This window comes from Lithobates pipiens, unplaced genomic scaffold (genome assembly GCF_037356315.1).
Source record: "Lithobates pipiens isolate NorthernLeopardFrog02 unplaced genomic scaffold, aLitPip1_a1.2 Scaffold_8, whole genome shotgun sequence".
Taxonomy (NCBI): Eukaryota; Metazoa; Chordata; class Amphibia; order Anura; family Ranidae; genus Lithobates; species Lithobates pipiens.
Genome location: NW_027507903.1, coordinates 385,289,805 through 385,315,038, shown reverse-complemented (window position 1 = coordinate 385,315,038; position 25,234 = coordinate 385,289,805). Strand labels below are relative to the sequence as shown.

Sequence of the window (25,234 nt, the reverse complement as noted above, 5' to 3'; positions counted from 1 at the left end):
CCCTCTCCCTCTCCCTCGCTCTCCCTCTCCCTCGCTCTCCCTCTCGCTCGCCCTCTCCCTCGCTCTCGCTCTCGCTCTCCCTCGCTCGCCCTCTCCCTCGCTCTCGCTCTCCCTCGCTCTCGCTCTCGCTCCCTCGCTCTCGCTCTCGCTCCCTCGCTCTCGCTCTCGCTCCCTCGCTCTCGCTCTCGCTCTCCCTCGCTCTCGCTCTCGCTCTCCCTCGCTCTCCCTCGCTCGCTCTCGCTCTCCCTCGCTCTCGCTCTCCCTCGCTCTCGCTCTCCCTCGCTCTCGCTCTCCCTCGCTCTCGCTCTCCCTCGCTCTCGCTCTCCCTCGCTCTCGCTCTCCCTCGCTCTCCCTCTCCCTCGCTCTCCCTCTCCCTCGCTCTCCCTCTCCCTCGCTCTCCCTCTCGCTCTCCCTCGCTCTCCCTCGCTCTCCCTCTCCCTCGCTCTCCCTCTCCCTCGCTCTCCCTCTCCCTCGCTCTCCCTCTCCCTCGCTCTCCCTCGCTCTCCCTCTCCCTCGCTCTCCCTCGCTCTTCCTCGCTCTCCCTCGCTCTCCCTCCCTCGCTCTCCCTCGCTCGCCCTCTCCCTCGCTCGCCCTCTCCCTCGCTCGCCCTCTCCCTCCCTCGCCCTCTCCCTCCCTCGCCCTCTCCCTCCCTCGCTCTCGCTCTCGCTCTCCCTCGCTCTCCCTCTCCCTCGCTCTCCCTCGCTCTTCCTCGCTCTCCCTCGCTCTCTCCCTCGCTCTCCCCCTCGCTCGCCCTCTCCCTCGCTCGCCCTCTCCCTCGCTCTCCCCTCGCTCGCCCTCTCCCTCGCTCGCCCTCTCCCTCGCTCGCCCTCTCCCTCCCTCGCCCTCTCCCTCCCTCGCCCTCTCCCTCCCTCGCTCTCGCTCTCCCTCGCTCTCGCTCTCCCTCGCTCTCGCTCTCGCTCTCCCTCGCTCTCCCTCGCTCTCGCTCTCCCTCGCTCTCGCTCTCCCTCGCTCTCGCTCTCCCTCGCTCTCCCTCGCGCTCTCCCTCGCTCTCCCTCGCTCTCCCTCGCTCTCCCTCGCGCTCTCCCTCGCTCTCCCTCGCTCTCCCTCGCTCTCCCTCGCTCTCCCTCTCGCTCTCCCTCTCCCTCGCTCTCCCTCTCCCTCCCTCTCCCTCGCTCTCCCTCGCTCTCCCTCGCTCTCCCTCGCTCTCCCTCGCTCTCCCTCGCTCTCCCTCGCTCTCCCTCGCTCTCCCTCGCTCTCCCTCGCTCTCCCTCGCTCGCTCTCGCTCTCCCTCGCGCTCCCCCGCGCTCTCCCTCGCTCTCCCTCGCTCTCCCTCGCTCTCCCTCGCTCTCCCTCGCTCTCCCTCGCTCTCCCTCGCTCTCCTCGCTCGCTCTCGCTCTCCCTCGCTCTCCCTCGCTCTCCCTCGCTCTCCCTCGCTCTCTCTCGCTCTCCCTCGCTCTCCCTCGCTCTCCCTCGCTCTCCCTCGCTCTCCCGCTCGCTCTCGCTCTCCCTCGCTCTCCCTCGCTCCCTCGCTCCCTCGCTCTCCCTCGCTCTCCCTCGCTCTCCCTCGCTCTCCCTCGCTCTTCCCTCGCTCGCTCTCGCTCTCCCTCGCTCTCGCTCTCCCTCGCTCTCGCTCTCCCTCGCTCTCCCTCGCTCTCCCTCGCTCTCCCTCGCTCTCCCTCGCTCTCCCTCGCTCTCCCTCGCTCGCTCTCGCTCTCGCTCTCGCTCTCCCTCGCTCTCGCTCTCCCTCGCTCTCGCTCTCCCTCGCTCTCTCGCTCTCCCTCGCTCTCGCTCTCGCTCTCCCTCGCTCTCGCTCTCGCTCTCCCTCGCTCTCGCCTCTCCCTCGCTCTCGCCCTCTCCCTCGCTCGCCCTCCCTCTCCCTCCCTCTCCCTCGCTCTCCCTCGCTCTCCCTCGCTCTCCCTCGCTCGCCCTCGCTCTCCCTTGCCCTCGCTCTCTCTCGCTCTCCCTTGCCCTCGCTCTCTCTCGCTCTCGCTCTCCCTCGCTCTCGCTTGCCCTCGCTCGCCCTCGCTCGCCCTCTCCCTCGCCCTCTCCCTCGCCCTCGCCCTCGCTCTCCCTTGCCCTCGCTCTCCCTCGCTCTCCCTCGCTCTCCCTCGCTCTCCCTCGCTCTCCCTTGCCCTCGCTCTCCCTCGCTCGCCCTCTCCCTCGCCCTCTCCCTCGCTCTCGCTCTCCGCTCTCCCTCGCTCTCCCTCGCTCTCCCTCGCTCTCCCTCGCCCTCTCCCTCGCCCTCGCTCTCCCTCGCTCTCCCGCGCTCTCCCTCGCGCTCCCTCGCTCTCCCTCGCGCTCCCTCGCTCTCCCTCGCGCTCCCTCGCTCTCCCTCGCTCTCCCTCGCCCTCGCCCTCGCCCTCGCCCTCGCTCTCCCTCGCTCTCCCTCGCCCTCGCCCTCGCCCTCGCTCTCCCTCTCCCTCGCTCTCCCTCGCTCTCCCTCTCCCACGCTCTCCCACGCTCTCCCTCGCTCTCCCTCGCTCTCCCTCTCCCTCGCCCTCGCCCTCGCTCTCCCTTGCCCTCGCTCTCCCTCGCTCTCCCTCGCTCTCCCTCGCTCTCCCTCGCTCTCCCTCGCTCTCCCTCGCTCTCCCTCGCTCTCCCTCGCTCTCCCCCTCGCCCTCTCCCTCGCTCTCCCCCTCGCCCTCTCCCTCTCCCTCGCCCTCGCTCTCCCTCGCCCTCGCTCTCCCTCGCTCTCCCTCGCTCTCCCTCGCTCTCCCTCGCTCTCCCTCGCTCTCCCTCGCGCTCGCGCTCTCCCTCGCGCTCCCTCGCTCTCCCTCTCCCTCGCGCTCCCTCGCTCTCCCTCTCCCTCGCGCTCCCTCGCTCTCCCTCTCCCTCTCGCGCTCCCTCGCTCTCCCTCTCCCTCTCGCGCTCCCTCGCTCTCCCTCTCCCTCTCGCTCCCTCTCGCTCCCTCTCGCTCTCCCTCGCTCTCCCTCGCTCTCCCGCTCGCCCTCGCTCGCCCTCGCTCGCCCTCGCTCTCGCTTTTCAGAGGCTGAAAATCTCGGCTTATACTCGAGTATATACGGTAATCTGTGAATAAATATATCATAAACATGACACAGTACATAACATGCCATTTGTGAATGTACAATTCCGTGTAAGTTTGAACTCGTATATTGCCTATTCTTAAGGCCGGGTATACTTTAAGCATTGGTATTTTGTCCTTTTTTTTAAGTAAACCCTGAAGTGCAAATATTGACAGCATATGTTCAAAATTGTATACTGGGAAGGTAGTATGTTGGCAAAATTACAGTGTAGCTAAATATTGTATAGTTTACTTTGGGAACATGCTATGGTAGGGTGTGTGGAGGGTCGTCTGTCTCTTCCCCCCCCCCCCCCAAAAAAAAATTTAAGCTGCAGTGGCCACTCACCTTAACTTCTTCTTTTTTTTTTTTTTTTTTTTTTTTCAGGTTCTGAAAACTCAGAAGGTGCCAGAACAACTCCTTCTGTTGTTGCCTTTTCAGCAGATGGGGAACGACTAGTTGGAATGCCAGCCAAGAGGCAAGCGGTGACAAATCCGAACAACACATTTTATGCTACAAAACGCCTTATTGGTCGTCGCTTCGATGATGCTGAAGTACAAAAAGATACGTAAGAGCCAATTCATTATTTTCCTCAAAATTCTATAAACCATACCCCATTATGACGTGAAAAAAGTTTGTATGAAATCTTTGCAGATTTATTAAAAATAAACCAAAAAAATCACCTGTACAAGTATACAGTCTTTGCTCAATAATTAGTTTAAGCACTGTTGCACCAATTGCAGCCTCAAGTCTTGAGTATGAGGCTACAAGCTTGGCACTCTGTGGTTTTTTGTCTTTTTGCAGTTTCTCCTATTTTTGTTTGCAGGACCTCTCGAGCTTCATCAAGTTGGATGGGGAGCATTGGTGCCTAGCCATTTTATATATATATATATATATATATATATATATAGATGTTCAATTGGGTTCGAGTCTGGGCTCACGCTGTATATAATCTTTTTTTTTTTTTTCTCCTCCCTTTCCCTGGGAGGGAGAGATAGAGATGAAATAACCCCCATAAAATATAATATAGACAACAGAGAAGTTGGATATCTCATGTATATAATAGCTAAAGGAAGGAATTTTGAAACATTGAAATATGTTTGAAAAAGGGAGGAACAGCCGAACGACATGTAGTTTATTGAAAGGGGTGTCTCTTTTTTTTTTTTTTTTTTTTTCTTCCCTCTCCCACGTTTTATTACAGAATTGGGTCGACTTTAAATCCCAATTTTTTTTTTTTTTTGACACATTTTAAAAAGGATAAAATCCAATGGAGTAAAAATCATATCAAATCATCACTATCAGACGGCGTACTATAGTACATCGCAGAATTCAAAATCCTGTGGGTGTCTGTTTTGATAGCAAGACAGATATCGGGTATATACCGGTGAGGAAGGTTGCCTCCTATACATTCTTCTCGGCAAAATATTGGATCTACTCTAGAATCGATTCTATTCTAATTTCCCAAAATGTAATTGCATCTCTAGTGGAAGCCTCAATTGGCTCATTTACTCTCAGGTCATGCCCGACAAGCTGTATGTTAGAATGTGGGGAGGCGGAACCCAGAGTGGCACTGAAAGAAAGCGAGTAAGAGGAGAAATTAAAACAAGAACTAGATGCTTTTTTTTCTCTCAAAAAATAAGACCGTAGAAACACCCTTCTGTATATGGGGGTTACATAAATGTGTCATGAGGGGTATGTTCATCTCCCTGGGGGCACATGGAAAATGTAAACGGAATGAAAATCTTGATTAACTGCTTAAAGAGATTGGGGAATTAGAAATAGTGCATAAAAAATCCCAAGCTCAAGCAATAGAACAGAAATTAAATGGTTTGCACAAAATAAATCTACAACTAATCGAAAAAGCAAAGCTAACCCGAGGGAGGCAGACATACTATGAATTTGGGAATAAGCCAGGAAGATTATTAGCAAATGCCCTAAGAGAAAATACTACTCAAAATCTAATTGCACAAATTAAAACACAGAGGGATGAAATGGGAACACCCCGCAGAAAATTGCTCAGGTATTTAAAGAATACTATGAGAACCTATACCAACTAGAAACAAAATCTAACTCAGTGAGTGATTTAAATTAATGGGAAGTAGCGAGAGAATATATCGTAAGGACAAATTCCAAAATTGTCAGAGATGGCTAAAGAAATTGATATACCAATTACAACTGAATTTATATGGGCATTAAAATCGAAACTGGGCACGGCACCAGCCCCAGACGGGTTTACCTTGCCATGTTCTAAAACGTTTATGGAGAAATTGGCTCTGGGATTCACAGAAGCTTATAATTCAATACACGAAGGAAAGCAAATCCCAACAAATGTTATTAGCACATATAACAGTCATCCCAAAAGAAGGAAGGATCCCTCTCAATGCTCAAGCTACCGACCAATCTCCCTGCTGAATTTGGACCTTAAAGTTTTCTCAAAGATTTTAGCAATGAGAATGATGGACTTCATTCCAGATTTAATTCATCCAACCAAGTAGGGTTCACCCCTGGGAGAGAAGAGAACGCACAACCGATGGTGAATATAATCTATCTTATGCAAAAAATAGCATAAGTCTATGGTGATAGCATCTGCTGATGCGGAAAAAGCGTTTGACCGGGTAGACTGGATATTTTTAAGAGGTGTTATAACACATAGGTCTAGGAGATGGGATGTTGAGATGGATTTCTAACTTATACTCAAAACCAAGTGCCAAGGTAAAAAGAAATGATAGGCTCAGAGTGTCTCTATTTTAAAAGGAACACAACAGGGATGCCCTCTCTCATCCTTGCTATTCATCTTGGAAATAGAACACTTCCTAAGGAAAATTTGTGCCAATATGAACATCAAGGGGGTAAAATAAGGGAAGAACAAACCGGCAGCATATGCCGACGATCTGATTTTTTTTTTTTTTCGCAACTGCCCCAATTACATCGCTACCATCTTTATTGATGGAGCTATGAGAATATGGGAAAATATCAAATTTTAAAGTAAATTACAGAAAATCAGAGGCAATGGGGATAGAAATAAACATGTCCCTCCTACAGGTGATATCTACACAATTCGATTTTTAGATGGACAAATTCATACATAAGCTACTTGGGAACAAACATTTCAAAGAATTTGAATAAATTGCTCGAACTTAATTATATACTAATGGGTAGACAGATAAAAACTTGACCTTCAGAAATGGGACAAGGAAATTTTCACGTGGTTCGGGAGAGCCAATGTTGTTAAGATGAATGTGATGCCAAGACTTCTGTATTTAATACAGACCTTACCAGTTAAGATCCCACCCCCGCAAAGTTTAAGAGATCTTCGATCAAGATTTTTGAAGTTTATATGGGCTGGGAACCGGCAAGAATACGTCGAAACATCTTAACACTTCCAAAAGGAAAAGGTGGGATAGGGCTCTCAGATCCAATGAGATACCAGGAAGCCTCTCACCTAGCCAGAGTAGTAGAATGGTGTAGGCTTAAAGACAAACCCTGGATACAGACAGAACACGCAGCAAAAAAACACCCATTTTGAGAAACCCTAGCCTGCTCCTTCCAATTCTGGGTATTCTGGCATTTCAACCAGGAATAACGGATCCAAAGTTTAAAGCAATACGATGTAGAGGTAGTAGCAGGATTTGTCATTTCTCCTTACAAAACCGTTTAATGACAGATTGAAAAAAAATAGTACCAGAGCTAGATTTTCTTAGAACGATGCAATTAGAAGCTTTTTAGATCTAAATCTAAGGCATGTGTAGAAGTGAGGGCACTGACTGAGTTTGAGGAGGCCTGTTTGAAAGAAGAATCGGTGAGACACTTGATGTCCCATTTTTACACTATATTAACTGAAATGGAGATTCCACAAGAACTTGCTTTCTTTCAGGCCTGGGAGAGAGATTTAGAGGTCAAATTTTCCCCAGCACAAAAGACAAGATCTCGTTAATCAAAAGGCCTCAGTAGCAAGCCAATACAAAGAAGGGGATATGAGATAGGTGGTACAGAACACCGAAAGTACATCAGATCTACCCCAAAACATCCGTCAGCTGGAGATGTCATGGAACAGAGGGAACATTACTACATATCTGCGAAAGCTCAAAAATTGGAGTTCTGGGAAATGGTAGCTGACAATATTAGAACAATAACAGGAATTGCCATTGGAAATAGACCGGCAACTTTTTTATTGCTAGACATTCCAACGGCAGTAGAAAGATTAAAAGACAGACATTTTCTAATAGCAGCAAGGGCATGTATTCCTGTTCTGTGGAAAAGAAAGTCCTCCAACTAAAGCACAATGGCTCACGAGAATTGCAGAAATTCAACAAATGGGAAACCTTACAATGGCAATGAAGGATCAAGATGAGAAATACCAGAAGATATGGGCTCCCTATTTAGTTTACAGGGAACGTGAGATATAAAATATATATGGAATAGGGAGTTGGTGGATCCTGGGGAGAGGAGGGGAGGCAGACAGGGAGGAGATTGTTACATTTTTATTTGCAAAGGGGGTAGATGATAACATAGGGGAGGGGGGATAGGGGATAAATTACACCTTTAGTTTTAAATGAATTCTTTTAAACTGAAAACATTGTAAGATACTATTGTTAAAGACAAAATAGAAGTGTAACAAATTGTATTGTGAAATTTGTGAAGAAAACTAAGAATTAAGAAGAGGGTTAATGGAAGCTGCAGAGCTGGATGTGTCTGTGCAAATCCAGGAAGCTTCAGCTGCCCAGTTTAAATGTATGCAGCCAGACTTGGTGGAGAGAAATTTCTGCAGCATATTTGGCAAGTACAGGATCACCGTATATTTAAAATATGCAAAGTGGTTTAAGGGAAGCTTCAGAATGGCAAAGATATATTTTCATTACAAATTCTGTGAGCAGACTGCACTTCCTCTTTAATCAGATCTAGACCCATGCCCCTGGAGCAAATTTTCTGCATGTTTTGTTATTGCCTAAACATCTGGCAGTTCTGGGTGGAGGCGGTGGACAGTCTGGTCAGTCACGATCGCTAGAAGACCATCTATAAAGGTCTGTCTGTTAGGCCTGGTAGTTACGTTGGTACCCAAGCAGGTAACTCGCACTTTGCTCACCCTGCTCCTGTATTATGCATGCAAAACTATCTTGTCCTGAAAGAAGCCGATGGCACCCACCATAATGGCCTGGAAGTCGTTGATAAACAAGGCTTTGCCATTGTATGAAGCAACATATCTAAACAGAGGTGTACCTGATGAGTTTAAAAGGGTATGGGGTGGCTGAATAGAAAATGGCTCCACAGCGTTTGCTTGCCCCCTTTGTGTTTTCTTTTTTTTTTTTTTCTTTATTATATTATAATTTAGTGGTGCACCAACATATTGGCTGAAAATGGTGTTTCTCTTATATTCACCGACTGACACAGCTCCTCTTAGCCATTGGGTTGTTACGCCACCTTTAGGAGAAGACTAGGCATAACATGTTATGAAAAACGCAGAACTTTTAGTTCCACCCAAGGGGTGGTCCCTTGGGTAACAACTCCCAAAGATTTGCTTTTTGCGCAAGACTAAAGATCCTGTGACTTGCTATCAACAGCCGGCTGGGTACCTCAGCTCCAGAGGTGGTCAGTGATCTTTAATGCTCGGGGGCACACACATGACCGAGCTACTGATGTCTGCGTCGGTGTGCCGTGGCCAGCAGCCACCCTGTCGTACTGATCAGAGAGTGGGTCTGTGATGGAATGTCTCCCAGCTCTGCAGGACTGGTAAGTAACCTCTCCCTGCCTTGGTGGGGCTGAGCAGCTGGGCATTTCCTGGGAGGTTGATTTGGGGGTCCCTCACCTCCCTCTCTTCTCTCCCTATCTTTCTCTGCCCCCCCCCACCCATGGGGGATGCTGCATGTGGCTGCTGAGCAGTGTGTGTCATGTGCAGGGGGGCTCTGTAGCACTGTTCACCGCCATTTCTGTCACTGGCCCTCATGGTATACAGTGTTCAGCGGCAATCTTGGGTGAGGGCAAGGAGCAGCATGCTTTCCTGTAGCTTGACGGCCATTTTCCCTAAGTTTGTCCTTTTATACTGGATGCTCAGAGGCCATTTTCTTGAAGCCTGAACACGTCGCAGATCGGTTTCAGCACCATAAGCAGCAGTGTGATCTCCTATGCACCTTGGAGCTCTGGATGACAGTGTGATCTCCTATGCACCTTGGAGCTGACAAGGGACACAGGCACTACTAGCTGGAGAGCACAGCACCAGTCAGGGTGGTGAGTCCTCTGGGAAAGAGCCCCTCAGCCAGCAGCTGTTAGGAGGGTGGGACTGTCCTAAGTCCTCATCGGGTGGCAGACAGGGTAGGGTCAGCATTGCTTCAGAAACTGGTGTTTCTTCCCCTGAAATCCAGGCAATTGCAACCGGTTCGCCTGCAGAATGTGCAGTGCCACTGGGCACTTTGCTGGCGGTCCTCAATTTGTTGCCAAGATGGAGGCGGTGCGGGGCACAAAGGTGCTAAAAAGCAGCCCCTGCCTGCCTCCGTCCTCTGGGGAGAGCTCTGATGTGGACTCGGGCCCTGCTGAGGCTGGTGACCCCTGCTGTCGTTTCCGATGACGCTGACCAGGACTGTTCGGACAGTGAGGATGAGTCCCCATCTGGGTCCGTGCGAAAGCGCTTGTTGGAGCACTTATCACAGCTGTGCTGATACCGTGAAGATTCGGGAGCCAGCAGATCCCTCTGCTAATGTAGTGGTCCCTTTTGGGTCCATTAAGCCAGCCCGTTCACCTAAAGGTGTTCCAGTATATGACTTATTTTGATAAGTTCATTTACAGGGAATGGAGTTGACTGCAACGGACCTTTTCTGTCCCCAAGTATATGGTGGTGCGCTACCCCTTTGAGGAGAGCCTTCTCAAAAAATGGCCGGCTCCTCCGGTTGTGGACCTACCAGTATCCAGGTTAAACAAAGTCACCACAATCCCAGTAGAGGGGCCTCCTGCATTTAAGGACCCCACGGACAGGAAGGCCGAGGCAGTGGCTCGTTCCATGTTTATGGTTGTTAGGTTAACCATACGACCAGTACTTGAATCCTTAAGTACATGTTAAGTACTCTTTCCCTGTTATCCAGGGCTTCAGTGTCAGCAGTGGTGCTGAGGCGCATGATTTGGTTAAAATGCTGGTCTGCTGACCAGGCATCCAAAAAAGCCCTGACGGATCTTCGGATTACATTATTAAAAATACCACAGGTGGTAAGGGTACTCTACGCCCCACAGGACAGGAAGGCTAAGGAGCCACACCGTAGGCAAGGGCCCTCATTTTCTGCTCACAATCTTTTTCATCCGTCCGGAGCTTCGACCAAGCGTCCCCTAGTCCGACAGGACGACCACTGAAGGACCAAAATGTCCCTGGAACCGCAAGCCTGTGTGCAAAAGTGCTACCGCATGAAGGTTTGCCCCCACCCGCAACTCGGGTGGGGGGGGGGGGCGCCTTCGGGAGTTGGCAATCCGGTGGACCTCTCGGCTGTCCGATCAATGGGTCTGCGATCTGATTTTCCTCAGGCTGAAAGATGGAGCTCCTCTCTTGGCCGCAAAACCAAATTCTTCCCCTCCAGCATACCCATACTCCCGGCTCACTGGGAGGCCCTTTTGGGGGGCGGTAAGGGACCTGAGTGGGGGGGGGGGAACTCAGCATTTGGAGTACTTAGGCTTGCTGCTGGACTCCATGGAAGCGACAGTTTCTTCCTTCAGACAAGCTGCAGATTCTCAGAGCCGCGGTGAAGCTGCTGAATGAACCGCAAATGGTCGTCGCTACGCCTCTGCATGTGAGTCCTGGGACTCATGGTGGCCTTCTTGAGGCAGTACTGTATGCCCAGTTCCACACCAGAGTCCTGCAGAAGGAGATTTTGACAAAATGGGACAAATATCCGTTGTCCTTGGATCGGCAGATTCAGGTGAGCCAGTAGTCGGGGATTCTCTGAACTGGTGGCTAAGGTCCCCCACACTTCAGTCCAGGAAGTCGCTCCTACCTCTGAAATGGACGATTATCACAATGGACGCCGGCCTATCAGGCTGGGGTGGAGTAATGGGAGTTCAGTTGACCCAGGGCCTCTGGTCGGCGGAGGAATCCAAGTTGCCGGTCAGTCTGCTCGAACTGAGAGCAATCGGACTATGCCTCTCCACATGGTCGATAAAACTGCAAAGGCATCTGATCAGGATCCAATTGGACAACGCCATGGCTGTGGCATGTGTCAGTCACAAAGGGGGAACAAGAAGCTCGGCTGCCACACAGGGTCGCTCACATCCTTCAGTGGGCAGAGTGACATGTACCAGCCCTGTCGGCCATTTACATCCTGGGAGTGGAGAACTGGCAGGCGGTCTATCCAAGTCACCAGATGATGGACCCAGGAGAATGGGCATTGCATCCGGAGGTTTAAGGCTACTGTGCCTGTGGTAGGCCACACCATACGTGAATCTTCTAGCCTCCAGTCTCAACCGAAAGGTGCTGAGATTCGTGTCCAGGAAAAGGTCTGTGGTCAGATGTGCTGGTGGCTCTGTGGGATCAGTACCGTGGAACTATGCCTTTCCTCAGCTGAAGCTGTTGCCACGTCTGCTCCGCAGAGTGGAGGCTGAGGGGATTCCAGTAATTCTGATTGGCCCCAATATCCCTGGTGGAGTCCCTGGCGACTGCCATTGCGAGAAGACCTGTCTCAGGATCCGATTCTCCAAACTGCTTTACCATCGCTGGTTTTAACAGCATGGCTATTGAGAGCCAGGTATTGAGGAACCGGGGTCTTTTGGACTCGGTGATTCTAACTATGCTGAGAGCACGGAAATTGTCTTCTCAGAAGATATGTCATCGTACTTGGAAGGCCTACTTCTCCATGTGCGGAGAGAGGATGGCATCTACGCTCCTTTTCTATATCCAGGATCTTGCGGTTTTCTACAGCAAGGAGTAGACCAGAAATTGGATGAAGACATTGTGTTACCACCTCTGTGTCCTAAACAGACACATCCCAAGGAGGTGGCCCTCAATTCCCTGGACGTGGTTCGGACCCTGAGGGTGTATTTGTCTGCCACGGCTCCCTTCCGGAAGTCACTCTTCTTGTTTCGATGGCTGGTTAAAAAAGGCATGGCGGTCTCGTCGGCCACCATTTCCAGGTGGATCAGACAGATTGTAGTACAGGCCTATGCCTTGAAGGAGCAGGTGCCCCCTTTCTGGTCACGGCCTACTCCATGAGGGCAATCGGACGTCTTGGGCCTTCCGACATCAAGTGTCTGTCGCTCATGTGTGTAAAGCGGCAACCTGGTTGTCTGTTCACGCCTTCACAAAATTCTACAAGGTAGATATCAGTGCATCGGCTGATGCCTGTTTTGGCTGTCACGTTTTGCAGGCAGCTGTATAGTTGCAATTACATATACAATTTTCCTTTTTTTTTTTTTTTTTTTTTTTTAAAGTTACTGCACTATTGCATTTGTTACTGCTGTTTTGGTGCGGTTTGGGGGTAGTGTCTGTTGAGGAGCAGCCCGTTTGTGGTTTTTCCACGCAGTCGTTTTTGTGGGTAAAGTTTTATACTAGTTCCGACTTGCCATGGTGGATGAAGTTTTTTTTATTTTTTTTTTTTTTTTTTTTTTTTTTATGCTGTTTTCCCACCCCTTGTTTTGGCACTACTTGGGGACGTCCCACTGGCTGAGGCGCTGTGCCAGTCGGTGAATATAAGAGTATAGATTTTTTTTTTTTTTTTTGTATACACCGTAAAATCCTTTTCTCTGTAATTCACCGACTGACAGAACCCGCCCCTCCTTTTTTTTTTTTTTTTTTTTTTTTTTAATACTGCTTGACGTACTGAGGCTGCATGGTCACCTATGCAGAACTGGGCACAATTAAAAAATGTTTTTTTTTTTATCACGTTGTGCCTAGTCTTCTCCTAAAGGTGGCGTAACAACCCAATGGCTAAGAGCTGTCAGTCAGTGAATTGCAGAGAAGTATTTTATGGCGAGTACAAAAAAATCCTATTTCAGCAGGCGGACAGAAAAAAAGCCGATAATGGAGCCAAAAAGGGGGGAGAGGGACGTCCCGCTGGGTGCTGCACATGTATTATTCCTGTGCACCCCTGTCAGTCTCCCCTCCCTCCTGCTGTTCTCATAAGTTGAGATTAAGCCTCCAAAGAGCCTAGTAGTGCAATCTCACGCTCTGTCAAATCGGAATCGTTGTGCAGCCACTGTAACGCTGTCCTGCCTCCTAGACCACCTCTTGTGATAGACGGCACACTGATCCAATGCTAGGAATTGCGTTGTCATAGGAGGCGGGACATGGTTACAGCGGCTCACAGCGATTCAGATCCAGCTGACACACAGCGTGACGTGACATTGCATTACCAGGCACTGCTAGTCTGTTCATGGTGGGCTGCAAATCATGGGCACAGGTGGGCTGCTGCATCTGATTGGCACAGGCACGGCTGCATTGATCTCTTGTCTGCAGTCTCTAACATCTCCTGTATCATGTCTGCTAATTTCCACCGATTGGAAATTTTTGCGTTTTTAAGTGACATGATACAAGAGATGGTAGGAGACTTTAAACAATGGTACAAGAGATGGTCGGGGACTGCGGACTGCATTTTTCTTGACCTTTCGTGCACTAAAGGTGCCAATAATGGCCAACAATGAATTTCATATTTAAGTTGATATTAATTAAAAAGTTGAATTGTATTATCACACTACCTGCCTGGAGTTTGCATGTTCTCTCTGCCTGCGTGGTCTTCCTCCCACACTCCAAAGACATGTTGGTAGATTAATTGGCTTCTGTCCAAAATTGACCCTAGTTTATGAAGGGGACCTTGGATTGTGAGCTCCTTGAGGGTAGGGGCCAATGTGAGTGTGCAATGTACAGGGATAGTGACAATTGGTATACACTCAACTCGCTCAGGTTGAACTGAATGGACTGGTCTTTATTCAACCTAACTATTTTACGGCCTAGTTCATCCTTCATTTTCGGCACCATTTTTGCTTTTGAATGGTAGTGCTGAATGTTTACTTTTTTTTTTTTTTTTTTTTTTTTTTTTTTTTTAATCTTGTGTGCATGTGTAATTCTTCACTTCCACCTACAGTGGGTGGTTGCGCTGTGATCATTCACAGCAGAAGCCAATCTGAGGCTGCTGGGCACTGGATATCTGCCAACACCCACTGATCATGGGGCAAGAGACTCAGAATGGAGATCTGCATATGTAAACAAGGCAAATCTTCATTCTTATGGGGCGGGTAGTTTGTGTGTCTGCAAAGAGGGAATAAAATCCATCTCTTCCCCTAGTAAAAGTAGCACATAAAGTAGAACTGCGCGATTAATTGTCAATCATTATCGCGATCTTGATTAAAGTGTTTCCCGATTCTTTGCAAAGAATTCTCTGCTCTTCTGAAGCCACAACCCTCAAAAAGCAGGGGGAAAAACGGGCGGTCTGCCAAGAACTTTAACTTTAGCTGCACATTCTTTAACTTTAACTTAAAAAAAGCTGCTACAAATACTGCAGCTGCTGACTTTTAATAATTGGACACTTGCCTGTCCCAGGGTCCAGCGCTGCGGGGGAACGAAGCTTCCCCCCCCCCCCCCCCGTTCTCCGCTCGCGGCGCCATAATTCGTATTGTGGGCACCCAGCTGTGGCTTCACAGCCAGCCACCCACTGTGCGAGCGGCGCAGGGCACTGTGATACGCCGCACAGTCATCTGGGAAACGTGACAGGTCCCAGATGACTGTGCGGCGCCAGGGGAAGTGTCACCAGCCTGGGCAAGGAAGAAGGCAACTACGAGGTACCCCCTAGCAACAGGTATTTAGAGGTGAGAAATTATATTATATTTTTATTTTTTATTTTAAACACTTATTTTTTGGTGGCAACACCGCTTTTAAATATATTCCATTGTCAAATTGTTACAATGTTTAGACTTTGTAAGTGAAAACTTTAACCACTTAAAGGGGTTGTAAAGGTAAAAGTTTTTTCACCTTAATGCATTCTATGCATTAAGGTGAAAACATCTGACAGTGCCTGCGCCCCCAGCCCCCCCCCCCCGTTTTACTTGCCTCACCCCTCGAAATTCCCGTGCTCGCCCCCGTCCTTTCCACCGTTCAGCCTGGCCGCTGATTGGCTGGGAGTGGATGGATGGAAAGCGGCGCAGCCATTGGCTCGCGCTGCTGTCAATCACATCCACTGACGCGGAGCGCCGGGGGGCGGGCCGTGTGATACAGCCGGCGGCTATAGCCGCTGACTGTGTCACGGGAGCGCGCCCGCAGGTGCTGCTCGCATGACCGTGAGGAGCACCTGCAGGGGGGAAGCCGAGACAGCCGCCGAGGGACCCCAGAAGAGCAGGTTCGGGGCCACTCAGTGCAAAACGAGCTGCACAGTGGAGGTAAGTATAACATGTTGTTTAAAAAAAAAAATAAATAAAAAAAAAATACCTTTTACAATCCCTTTAAACACTAAACCCTTTTCTGGCATTTGTTGGTATTTGCGCAGTGTTCTTTCAAATGCAATTTTTTGGGGGGAAAAAAAATACTTTTAATGAATTAAAAAGTGAAGTTGGCTTTTCTCAATTCGCCTTTCAGGACAACCCCGGAGAGAGTGTAGCTCCACCTTATTAGGAAACACATGCCCACTTTAAAAACACCTCCTCTTCCTCCATGGCTTCAGTTATTGTGTTTCCTCCATGGAGGAAGCATGTGCCTGAACCAGGGGAAAGCTACACTCTCTGCAGGGGAGTAAGGCTTACCTTAGGTATTGGTTGTCTTTTTTTTTTTTTTCTTGGCCCCCAGCAGCATCTCCAACGGGAGAGGACTCCTGGAGCTCCTGGTCCCGCCATCTCACGGGAGTAATGACCCTCGGAGTGCCGGCGTCGGGTGCCCGGTGTCCGCTGGACTAGCGCAGGGAGGGCTCTGTCGCTGGCGGAGGTCGCTGCGGGTCAGCGGCGTAGCTCCGTTTTCGGCGTCGGGTCCCGGGCGGCGACAGCGTCGTTTACGGTGACGCGCGGGCGCTCTGAGGGGGCGTGGCGCAGTGGTTTAAGCGCCTGGAATGCAGGGATCATGGGGCGGGTCAGGTGACCGTGTGCTTCTGCCCGGCCCTGATGACGCGGCGGCTGGGAAAAAAAAAAAAAATGGCGGAGCTGTTTGTGAATGCTGCCTTACTCAGCGATGGAGGAGTGTAAGCCAGCTATGGCGGAGACAGGCGCCCCAAGCACCGGTCCAGCCCAGGTATGTAAGGTGCAGTGGCACCCTCTGCTTCACTATTGGGCTATGTCTTTGTCTGTTCCCCCCTCTTGGGGGCCTGTCGCTGCAGGTCAGAGGTGACTTTGCTCTGACCTTTTGCAGCCTAGTCCTGGGGTCTCACTAGTGGTCTGTTTGGTGGGTCTCTGCACTGGCTTGGTGTTAAGCAACTGGTAGTTGAGAGCTTTTAGTGAGTTAAGCCTGCATGTCGTTTCAGGAAAAATCACTCGGTCAGAGAAAATGTCCTTGCAAGACCCCCTCAGATTCGTGTGCAGAAGGCAATGTGCAGAGTTTATCAGAGTTGGTGGAAGAGGAAACATCCCAGCAGTATAAGGATGTTTTCTTCGGTTAAAGAGCTGACAAACTCCTTGAGTTCAGTCAGGTCCATCCTGATGCAAAACCCTCCTGCACAGACCGAGCCTCAGAACTTGCCGCCCAGCCCCAGGGCGTCGTCGTCCAGACAGGTGGAGACCTAGGATTCTGGAGAAGGGGGTAGTACACTCATCTCCTTCAGGGATTCTGAGGAAGAGGAAGAAGATGGCAGGGGCTCTAAGTACAAGCTATCACTAGAGGAGGTAGATGACATCCTTAAAGCAATCTACACAACTCTAGAAATTCAAGAAGAAAAGGTACAGCTGTCAATTCATGACAAAATGTACCAGGGGTTGGACGAAACAAAATGGAGAGTTTTTCCAGTCCACAGGGTCCTCTCAGATTCGGTGAGAAAGGCGTGGAAGGACTCAGAAAAAGCCCCTTTCTTCTCTAAAGCTCTCAAGAGAAGGTTTCCCTTTGAAGATAAAGACTCAGAGGTTTGGAACAAAAAACCCAGAGTCGATGCAGCTTTCTCGCAGGTATCCAGACGAACGGATCTAGCCTTTGAGGATATGGGGATCCTTAAAGACCCAATGGACAAAAAAGCTGACTCCATCCTTAAGAAGGCTTGGGATGCTGCGTCAGTCAGTCTAAAGCCAGCTATGGCAGCTACGGTAGTGGCCAGGAACCTGGAATGCTGGGTAGAGAAACTGAAGAGCCATATTGAAGCGGGGACACCCCGCAAGGATCTTGGAGTCCTTTCTGCTGATTCTGAATGCTGTCAAATATATGGCAGATGCATCAGCAGAATCGGTCAAACTGGCCGCCAGGTCCTCGGCTCTTGTAAATTCAGCCAGGAGAGCAGTTTGGCTGAAAACATGGTCTGGAGACACGGCCTCTAAAGTCAAACTGTGTGGTCTGCCCTTCTCAGGCGACTTGCTTTTCGGCCCCGATTTAGAGTCAGTGCTGGATAGGACGGCCGATAAAAAGGCTTTTCCATCCAAGAAAAAGCAGGTTACCAAAAAATTTTCGTGCTTTTCAGCAGTCCCATAAAAAGACCAGGATCGCAAGAGCAGATGGGGTTCGCAGAAGGGCAAAGGCAGGGGTGGAGTCCTCTTTAGATCTCCCCAAGAGCAAGTGACAATCTCTCCCCAGTGGGGGGGGGGGGGAGGAGGAGGAGGAGGAGGACTGTCAGCTTTTCGCGAACAATGGGACAGGCTGTCTCCAAATCTGTTTGTGAAGTGCATTGTCGATCAGGGTTACAGGTTGGAATTTTCAGAACCACCCCCGAGCAGGTTTTATGTGACAACATTGCCAAGGGATCAGGAGAAGGCCTCTGCAATGAAGCTTTTATTTTTTATTACAGGAGCTGATACAGCAAGAGGTTCTAATTAAAGTCCCAGTAAACCAGCAGGGCAGGGGTTTTTACTCCCGTATTTTTATGGTGAAAAAACCCTCAGGGAAGTACAGTTTAATCCTGAATCTGAAAGTTCTGAATGGGTTTATTCGGTACAAGCATTTCAGGATGGATACAATTTTTTCCATCACAAAGTTGTTGACCCCAGAATGTTTTATGGCATCCCTGGATCTAAGGGATGGCTACCTTCATATACCCATTCATCAGGCATCGCAGCAGTTCCTGCGCCTGGCATTGAATGTGGGGAGTTCGGTGTGGCACCTCCAATTCAGGGCTCTGCCATTCGGACTCTCGTCCTCTCCCAGGGTCTTTACAAAGATTATGGCAGAGGCTCTGGAGCCCCTGAAGTTGAAGGGGATTTCAGTCGTCCCTTATCTGGGCGACCTTTTTTTTTTTTTTTTTTTTTTTTTTTGCGGACTCCAGGGAGCAGGTCCTAGTCAATCTCCAGATGGCCCAGTCTCTCCTCGAGGGCCTGGGTGGCTTCTAAATCTAGAGAAGTCAAACCTGATCCCCTCAAAGGAAATGACATTTCTGGGGTATACGCTAAACTCGATTCTCCAGAAAGTTTTCCTGCCACTGGAAAAGCAGGAAAGGTTGCAGCTAGCTCTACAGCGGATACAGGGTAACCAGGCAGTCTCGATCAGGACGGCTATGGCAGTTCTGGGCCTGCTTACGGCAGCAATCCCGGCTGTTCAGTGGGCCAGGTTTCATTCCAGACCCCTTCAGAGGGAGGTTCTGTCAAGTTGGTCCTATCAGGATCCTTTGGAAAAACCGTTAAGAATCTCGTCAAGGACGAAAAGGGCTCTTTGGTGGTGGAAAGACCAGACAAACCTCTCAAGGGGTCTGGTGTGGACTTTTGGACAAGCGACTAACAGACGCAAGTGCCTGGGGCTGGGGGGCCCACCTGGATGGTCAAACATCTCAGGGGGTCTGGTCCAAGCAGGAAGCTCAAAGATCTTCCAACTGGAGGGAGTTGAAGGCTATCTTTCTGGGTTTGGTGGCCTTTCAGCAGAATTTGAGAGGTCACCATGTCCAGGTGTTGTCAGACAACACAACAGCGGTTGCCTACATAATGAAACAAGGGGGAACCAGGAGCAGGAGCTTGATGGAGTAGGCCAATCTGTTAGCCTCGGCAGAGCAGAACACAGCCTCACTATCGGCAGTGCATCTGAAGGGCTCTCAGAATTTGTTTGCGGACCTCCTAAGCAGGCGAAAATTGCTAGAGGCAGAATGGAGCCTGAATCGGGAGGTGTTCCTGATTTCCGATGCTTGGGGGGGTTCCACAGGTAGACCTTTTTTGCCAGCCAGCAGAACTCAAAGGTGGACAGATTCTTTTCTCTTCACTGAGGAGATGCAGCAATAGGGATGGATGCATTTGCTCACCCCTGGCACTACCAGCTGTGCTACGCCTTTCCTACCTTTCCTCTAATTCCGCTAGTGCTGAGGAAATTCAGGGAAGAAGGGACGGACTTAATACTAGTCACTCCTTTTTGGTCAAAAAGGCCTTGGTTCGCGGGTCTTCGAAATCTAGCCTCGAAGCCCCCATGGAGGTTACCACCCAGAAAAGATCTGTTATCCCAGGGGATGGTAAATCATCCAGAGGTGGAACTTCTACAGCTAACCGCCTGGTTTCTGAGGAGGATCTCTTAAAAGCCAAAGGGCTCTCAGATAAAGTAGTAAAGACCCTGCTATCTAGCAGGAAAGCAGTTACCCAGGCAATTTACATGAAGGTCTGGAAGAAGTTCAACTGGTGTAGTTCTATAGAGCTCAAGGTCAAGAGCACGGTGTCCGTCTTGGAGTTTCTCCATGAAGGAATGGAGAAGGGTCTAGCAGCCAGCACCCTGAAGACTCAGGTGGCAGCCTTATCAGTTTTCTTTGAAAAGACTTTATCTAAAGAGACTTTAATTTCTAGATTTTTTTAGGGCTCTCGCTCGAAGTAGACCAGTTGCCCTTAGACTTTCCCAGTTGGGATTTGTCAGCAGTTTTGCAGGGTCTCTCGGGAGCACCGTTTGAACCCTTACAAGAAGCTTCTTTACAGAAGGTGGTTTTAAAAACAATCTTTTTGGTGGCCATCACCTCGGCCAGGAGGGTCTGCGAGCTCCAAGCCCTTTCTATTACAGAACCCTTCCTTAACCACTTGCTTACTGGGCACTTAAACCCCCCCTCAGTCCCAGACCAATTTTCAGCTTTCAGTGCTCTCACATTTTGAATGACAATTACTCAGTCATGCAACACTGTAACCAAATGATTTTTTTGTCCTTTTCTTCATACCAATAGAGCTTTCTTCACATCTGACCCTAACAAGCCAGGAAAGTACAAATGCCCCCCGAATGACCCCTTTTTTGGAAAGTAGACATTCCAATGTATTTAGTAAGAGGCATGGTTAGTTATTTTAAGTTGTCATTTTTTTCCCACAATGCTTTGCAAAATTACGATTTTTTTTTTTCCACACAATTTTCATTGTAATAGCTTATTTCTCCCACACGGAATGTGCATACCACAAATAACACCCCAAAATACAGTCTCCTACTCCTGAGTATAACGATACCACATGTGTGAGACTTTCGCACAGCCTGACAACATACAGAGGCCTAATTTTGAAGTAGCACCTTCAGGCATTCTAGGAGCATAAATTACACATTTCATTTCTCAACCACCTATTAGTTTTGAAGGCCCTAGAACACCAGGGCAATGGAAACGTCCAGAAAATGACCCCATTTTGGAAAGCTAACACCCCAACGTATAATCTATGAGGCATAATGAGTCTTTTCAATGGTTCATTTTTTTCCAGAAGTTTTTGGAAAATGTGGAAAAAAATGAAAACGCATTTTTTTTTTTTTACACAAAGTTGTCCGTTTATAAGATATTTCCAACGCATAGCATTTACATAGCAAAAATAACACCCCAAAATACATTCTACTACTCCTCCTGAGTATGGCAATACCACATGTGTGAGACGTTTACACAGCCTGACCACATACAGAGGTGCAACATGCAAGAAACACAGTCGGCGTTCCAGGGACACATAGCCTGCACATACCAAGAATTACACCCCCAAATACATTATGCTGAGCAAAGGGTAAAGAAAAGATTACCTGTGGTTTTAGAAGTGCAGTTGTCCACAGGAGGATATCACTGGTCCAGGCAGCAGGCAGGGACTTGGTCAGCAACAGCGAACACAGTTTTTTAGGCAGCAGGCAGGGATACTGTCCATATTACAGTCCAGGGTCAGTGCAGAGATGTCAGCAGTGCCAAAAATATTGGTCCTGGTAGTAGGCAGGTCCTTGTGGTGTGGTCAGTGCGGCATGATGGCAGTAAGTCCTACAGGCAGCAGACAGAAGTAGAGCCTCGTTCAGGACAGAATGGGGATAGGGGTAGAGGCTTCTCCCTCCCAAATCTCTTTGAAGCCTCCGAGTCTCCAGACCCTAATCTAGGAATAAGAAAACAAAGAAAATAGTTTTCTTCTTCCAGAAAAACTATACTGGAGCCCCTCACATATGTGAGACCCCGTGTTGAATCCCACTAGTCCAGTTGCAGAATACAAGATCAGTCCAAGAGGCAGACAAATATTGTGGTCAAACAGTCCAAGGTCAGTTCCAGATCAGGCAGAGATATGTACAGAATCGTTAGGCAGAAGCATGGTCGAATAACAGTCCAGGGTCAGTTCCAGATCAGGCAGAGGTATGTACAGAATCGGCAGGCATAAGAGTGGTCAAATAACAAGCCAGGGTCAGTTACAGAGCAGGCAGTGGCATAAGGGGTGTGAAGGTGTATGAAGGCAGGAACTGAGGATTATGTTTAGCATACTTCACGAAAAATGTATTGAAGTATGGTAACGCCGAAAACAGTCGCCTATACAGAGGCCTGGTTGGGAAGGACATTGTGCACAATAAGATGTGTCTCTTCTGACTCCTGCTCTGGTACACACCTTACATCTTTTTTGGCGTCTTTTGCCTGTTGGTTTGGGGGGGATTTTATCCGGAAAGTGGCGCTCGGAGAGTCGACTAACAACGTCTGATCTGATATTTTCTGGTGGGCCGTTTGGGAAAATAAGGGCAGTGAAAACTTCCTCCTGGTAGCCGAAGAAACGTTTGGGGTTTTGGGTGACGTTGCGGTAAATGACATATGAATTATAAATGGCCAATTGAAAAAAATAAATTGCTACTTTTTTGTACCAATGGTATGTCCGTCTTGTGACCAGATATGGTTCCATCATTTGGTCGTTGAAGTCGACTCCTCCCATGAACAAATTATATTCGGAAATGCATTTGGGTTTCTTTACGGGGCCATTCCTTCTGGGGATTTCCACCCTACATCTTTTTTTACATCTTTGGCCTGTTGGTTTGGGAGGGATTTTATCAGGAAAGTGGCGTTCGGAGAGTCGACTCCCCCCATAAATAAATTGTATTCATGGATGCATGTTGGTTTTTGTATGGAGCCATTCCTTCTGGGGATTTCCAAGAAGGTATCGTTGTGGATAGAAGATAACATGTATACATCCCTTCTGTCCCTCCACTTCACTGCCAGAACCTCCTTGTTTCTTAGACTTGCGGTTTCTCCTTTCCGCAGCTTCTTGTTCACCAGACTTTGAGGAAAGCCCTTCCGATTCTTTTTTACAGTGCCACATGCTGGCGTCTTCTTCCGGTGAAGGTTGTGGAACAGGGGCAGAGATGTGTAGAAGTTATCTACATAGAGGTGCTAGCCTTTATCCAGTAGGGGGTATATGAGGTCCCAAACAATTTTTCCGCTGGATGCCAAGTAGTCCGGACAATTAGGGGGCTGTAGCTGGGTGTCCTTCCCTTTCGTACACCTTGAATGAATATGTGTACCCTGTGGCTCGGTCACATAATTTGTAGCCCTTCACCCCATAGCGGGCCCTTTTGCTGGGCATAAATTGCTTCATTCTAAGCCTGCCACTAAATTTAATAAGGGACTCATCCACACACGTGTTGGTCCGGGGTAAACAATTTGGGGAATATTTCTGAAAAATAATTTAGTATTGGTCAAATTTTGTAAAGGCGGTCATAATTTGGATCATTTCGTGGAAGGCACTGGGAATTGTCACGGAAATGTAAGAACCTCAGGATCATCTGATACCTGGTTCTGGGCATTACCGCGGAGAAGAGCGGTGAGTGGTGGAGGGGGTGGGTTGACCAGTAGGTACGTAATTGATTTTTTTTGTTGAGTCCCATATTAAATGTGAGGCCTAAAAAAAGCTTGAACTCCTCCACCGTTAGGTCTCTCCATTCGTAGGGATGGGCATAATAGGAGGTCGGATTTTGAAAAATAAATTGTTGTGCATACAGGTTTCACTGGGCCACAATTGACGCCAACATGTCCTCCGTAAAAATTAAATTAAAAAAATCTATAGGGCTAAAATTCTCCGTGTCCACCTGGACTCCTGGCTGGGCGGTGAAAGGGGGAACATTGGCCTCTCCTGAATTAGGAGGAAGCCACAAGGGGTTCTGAAGGGCATAGGGAAGGCCAGCATGGCTCCTAACCCTTTGGGGCTGAGATGACACCCCACTGGTACTTGGCCTTTCTTGCTGGGGCACTGCGGTGCTGGTGGACGGCACTGCCTCACTAGAACGCCTTCGCTTGATGGGCCGGATATCTTCCTCCTTGGATTCAGTCAGTGTTTCACTGCTGAGGACTGGCTCATAATTTACGTCGGCTTCAGAATCCGAAAAGGAATCTGAAGAGGAGAGCTCCCCGTTGCTCTCGTCGGCCGTGGAAATAATTTGGTACGCCTCCTCAGCGGAAAAGACACGTTTAGCCATGGTAGCACTGATGGGCACTGATGAGGTGGCACTGATGGGTCGGCACAGATGTGCACTGATTTATTGCACGGATGTGCAGATTTATTGCACGGATGTGCAGATTTATTGCACGGATGTGCACTGCTGAGGCGGCACGGGTGTGCACTGCTGAGGCGGCACGGGTGGGGTAGATTTGGGCACTGGCACGTTTACACTACTAGAGAACACTCACTCGCTTTATCTGTCTCCTCACACGCTATCGCTGTGTGAGAAGACACATTCGGCAATGGGTGATGATCTCATTTGTTTACATTTGAGATCATCACCCATTGGAGGCGGCGATCGCGCTGTAAACAGCCGCTGTGATTGGCAGTTTACAGCGATCTGTGATTGGCTCTGTCCAGGGGACATGGCCAACACAGATTTTCCCCGGGAGCGCGCGGGGAGCTCTTAAAGGGGACGACGTCAATAGACGTAGTCCCGAAAATTGAGATCCGCGCTGTAGCCGTCATTTGACTATAGCGCGGATCTCAAGTGGTTAAAGTTTATCCGGACAGAGTAGTACTGGGGACGGATCCAGCATTCCTACCGAAAGTATCCTCAGCTTTTCATCGATCGCAGGAAATGGTGTTACCTACATTCTCTGCAACCCCAGCTAATGCAGGAGAGGAAGTTTTCCACACATTGGATGTGAGAAGGTGCCTATTGCAGTTTCTGAAGATGACTAAAGACTTTAGAAGATCAAACGCCCTTTTTGTGATATTTTCTGGATCTTGCAAGGGGGAGAACGCTTGGAAGAGTACACTGGGTAGGTGGCTTAAGCTGGCTATAACAGAAGCTTATAAAGCAAAAGGAGAAATACCTCCCTCAGGTATTGCCGCGCACTCTACTAGATCCACGGCAGTTTCCTGGGCTGAAAGGGCCGGTGCAACGCCTGAACAAATCTGCAAGGCTGCCACTTGGTCCAGTTATTCGACATTTCTCCGGCACTACCGGTTAGATCTACTGTCTGCGGCAGATCAGGCCTTCGGCAGGAAGGTACTGCAGGCAGTAGTCCCGCCCTAGGGTAAGTTTCTCGGTTATCCTCTCCGGGGTTGTCCTGAAAGGCAATTTGAGAAAAACTGAGTGAGACTTACCAGTGACGGTATTTCTAAGAGCCTTTCAGGACAACCGTTGCTTCCCTCCCTAGGTTATGCTTAGTAAATGTATTAAGTTCTACCATGGTGTTGTGCTTTCTGTGCTTTGTTTTCCAGTGTCGGAAGGCCACAATAACTGAAGCCATGGAGGAAGAGGAGGTGTTTTTAAAGTGGGCATGTGTTTCCTAATAAGAAGGTGGAGCTACACTCTCTCCGGGGTTGTCCCGAAAGGCTCTTAGAAATACCGTCACCGGTAAGTCTAACTCAGTTTTTTTTTTTTTTTTTTTTTTATATGTGAAAGATGTTACGTTGCGAGAATCGTGATCTTTTTTTATTCTAAGCAAAAAAAATAAAAAATTGTGGTTCTCATTTCTTTGCATAGAATCGGGAAACACTTTAGTCAAGATCGTGATAATGATTGACTGTTAGCGCTGCGCAATTAATAT

At 49.1% G+C, this 25,234-nt stretch overlaps 1 protein-coding gene across 1 annotated transcript in view; it reads left to right on the top strand.

Moving 5' to 3' along the window:
• Positions 1-3,368: 3,368 nt before the first annotated feature.
• HSPA9 (heat shock protein family A (Hsp70) member 9) overlaps positions 3,369-25,234 on the top strand; it is a 299,396-nt gene continuing 277,530 nt past the window's right edge. Inside the window, exon 1 of the mRNA XM_077473881.1 lies at positions 3,369-3,549. Coding sequence (XP_077330007.1) covers positions 3,446-3,549 — 104 coding nt within the window. The 5' untranslated portion in view covers positions 3,369-3,445. The remainder of the gene's footprint in view (positions 3,550-25,234) is intronic.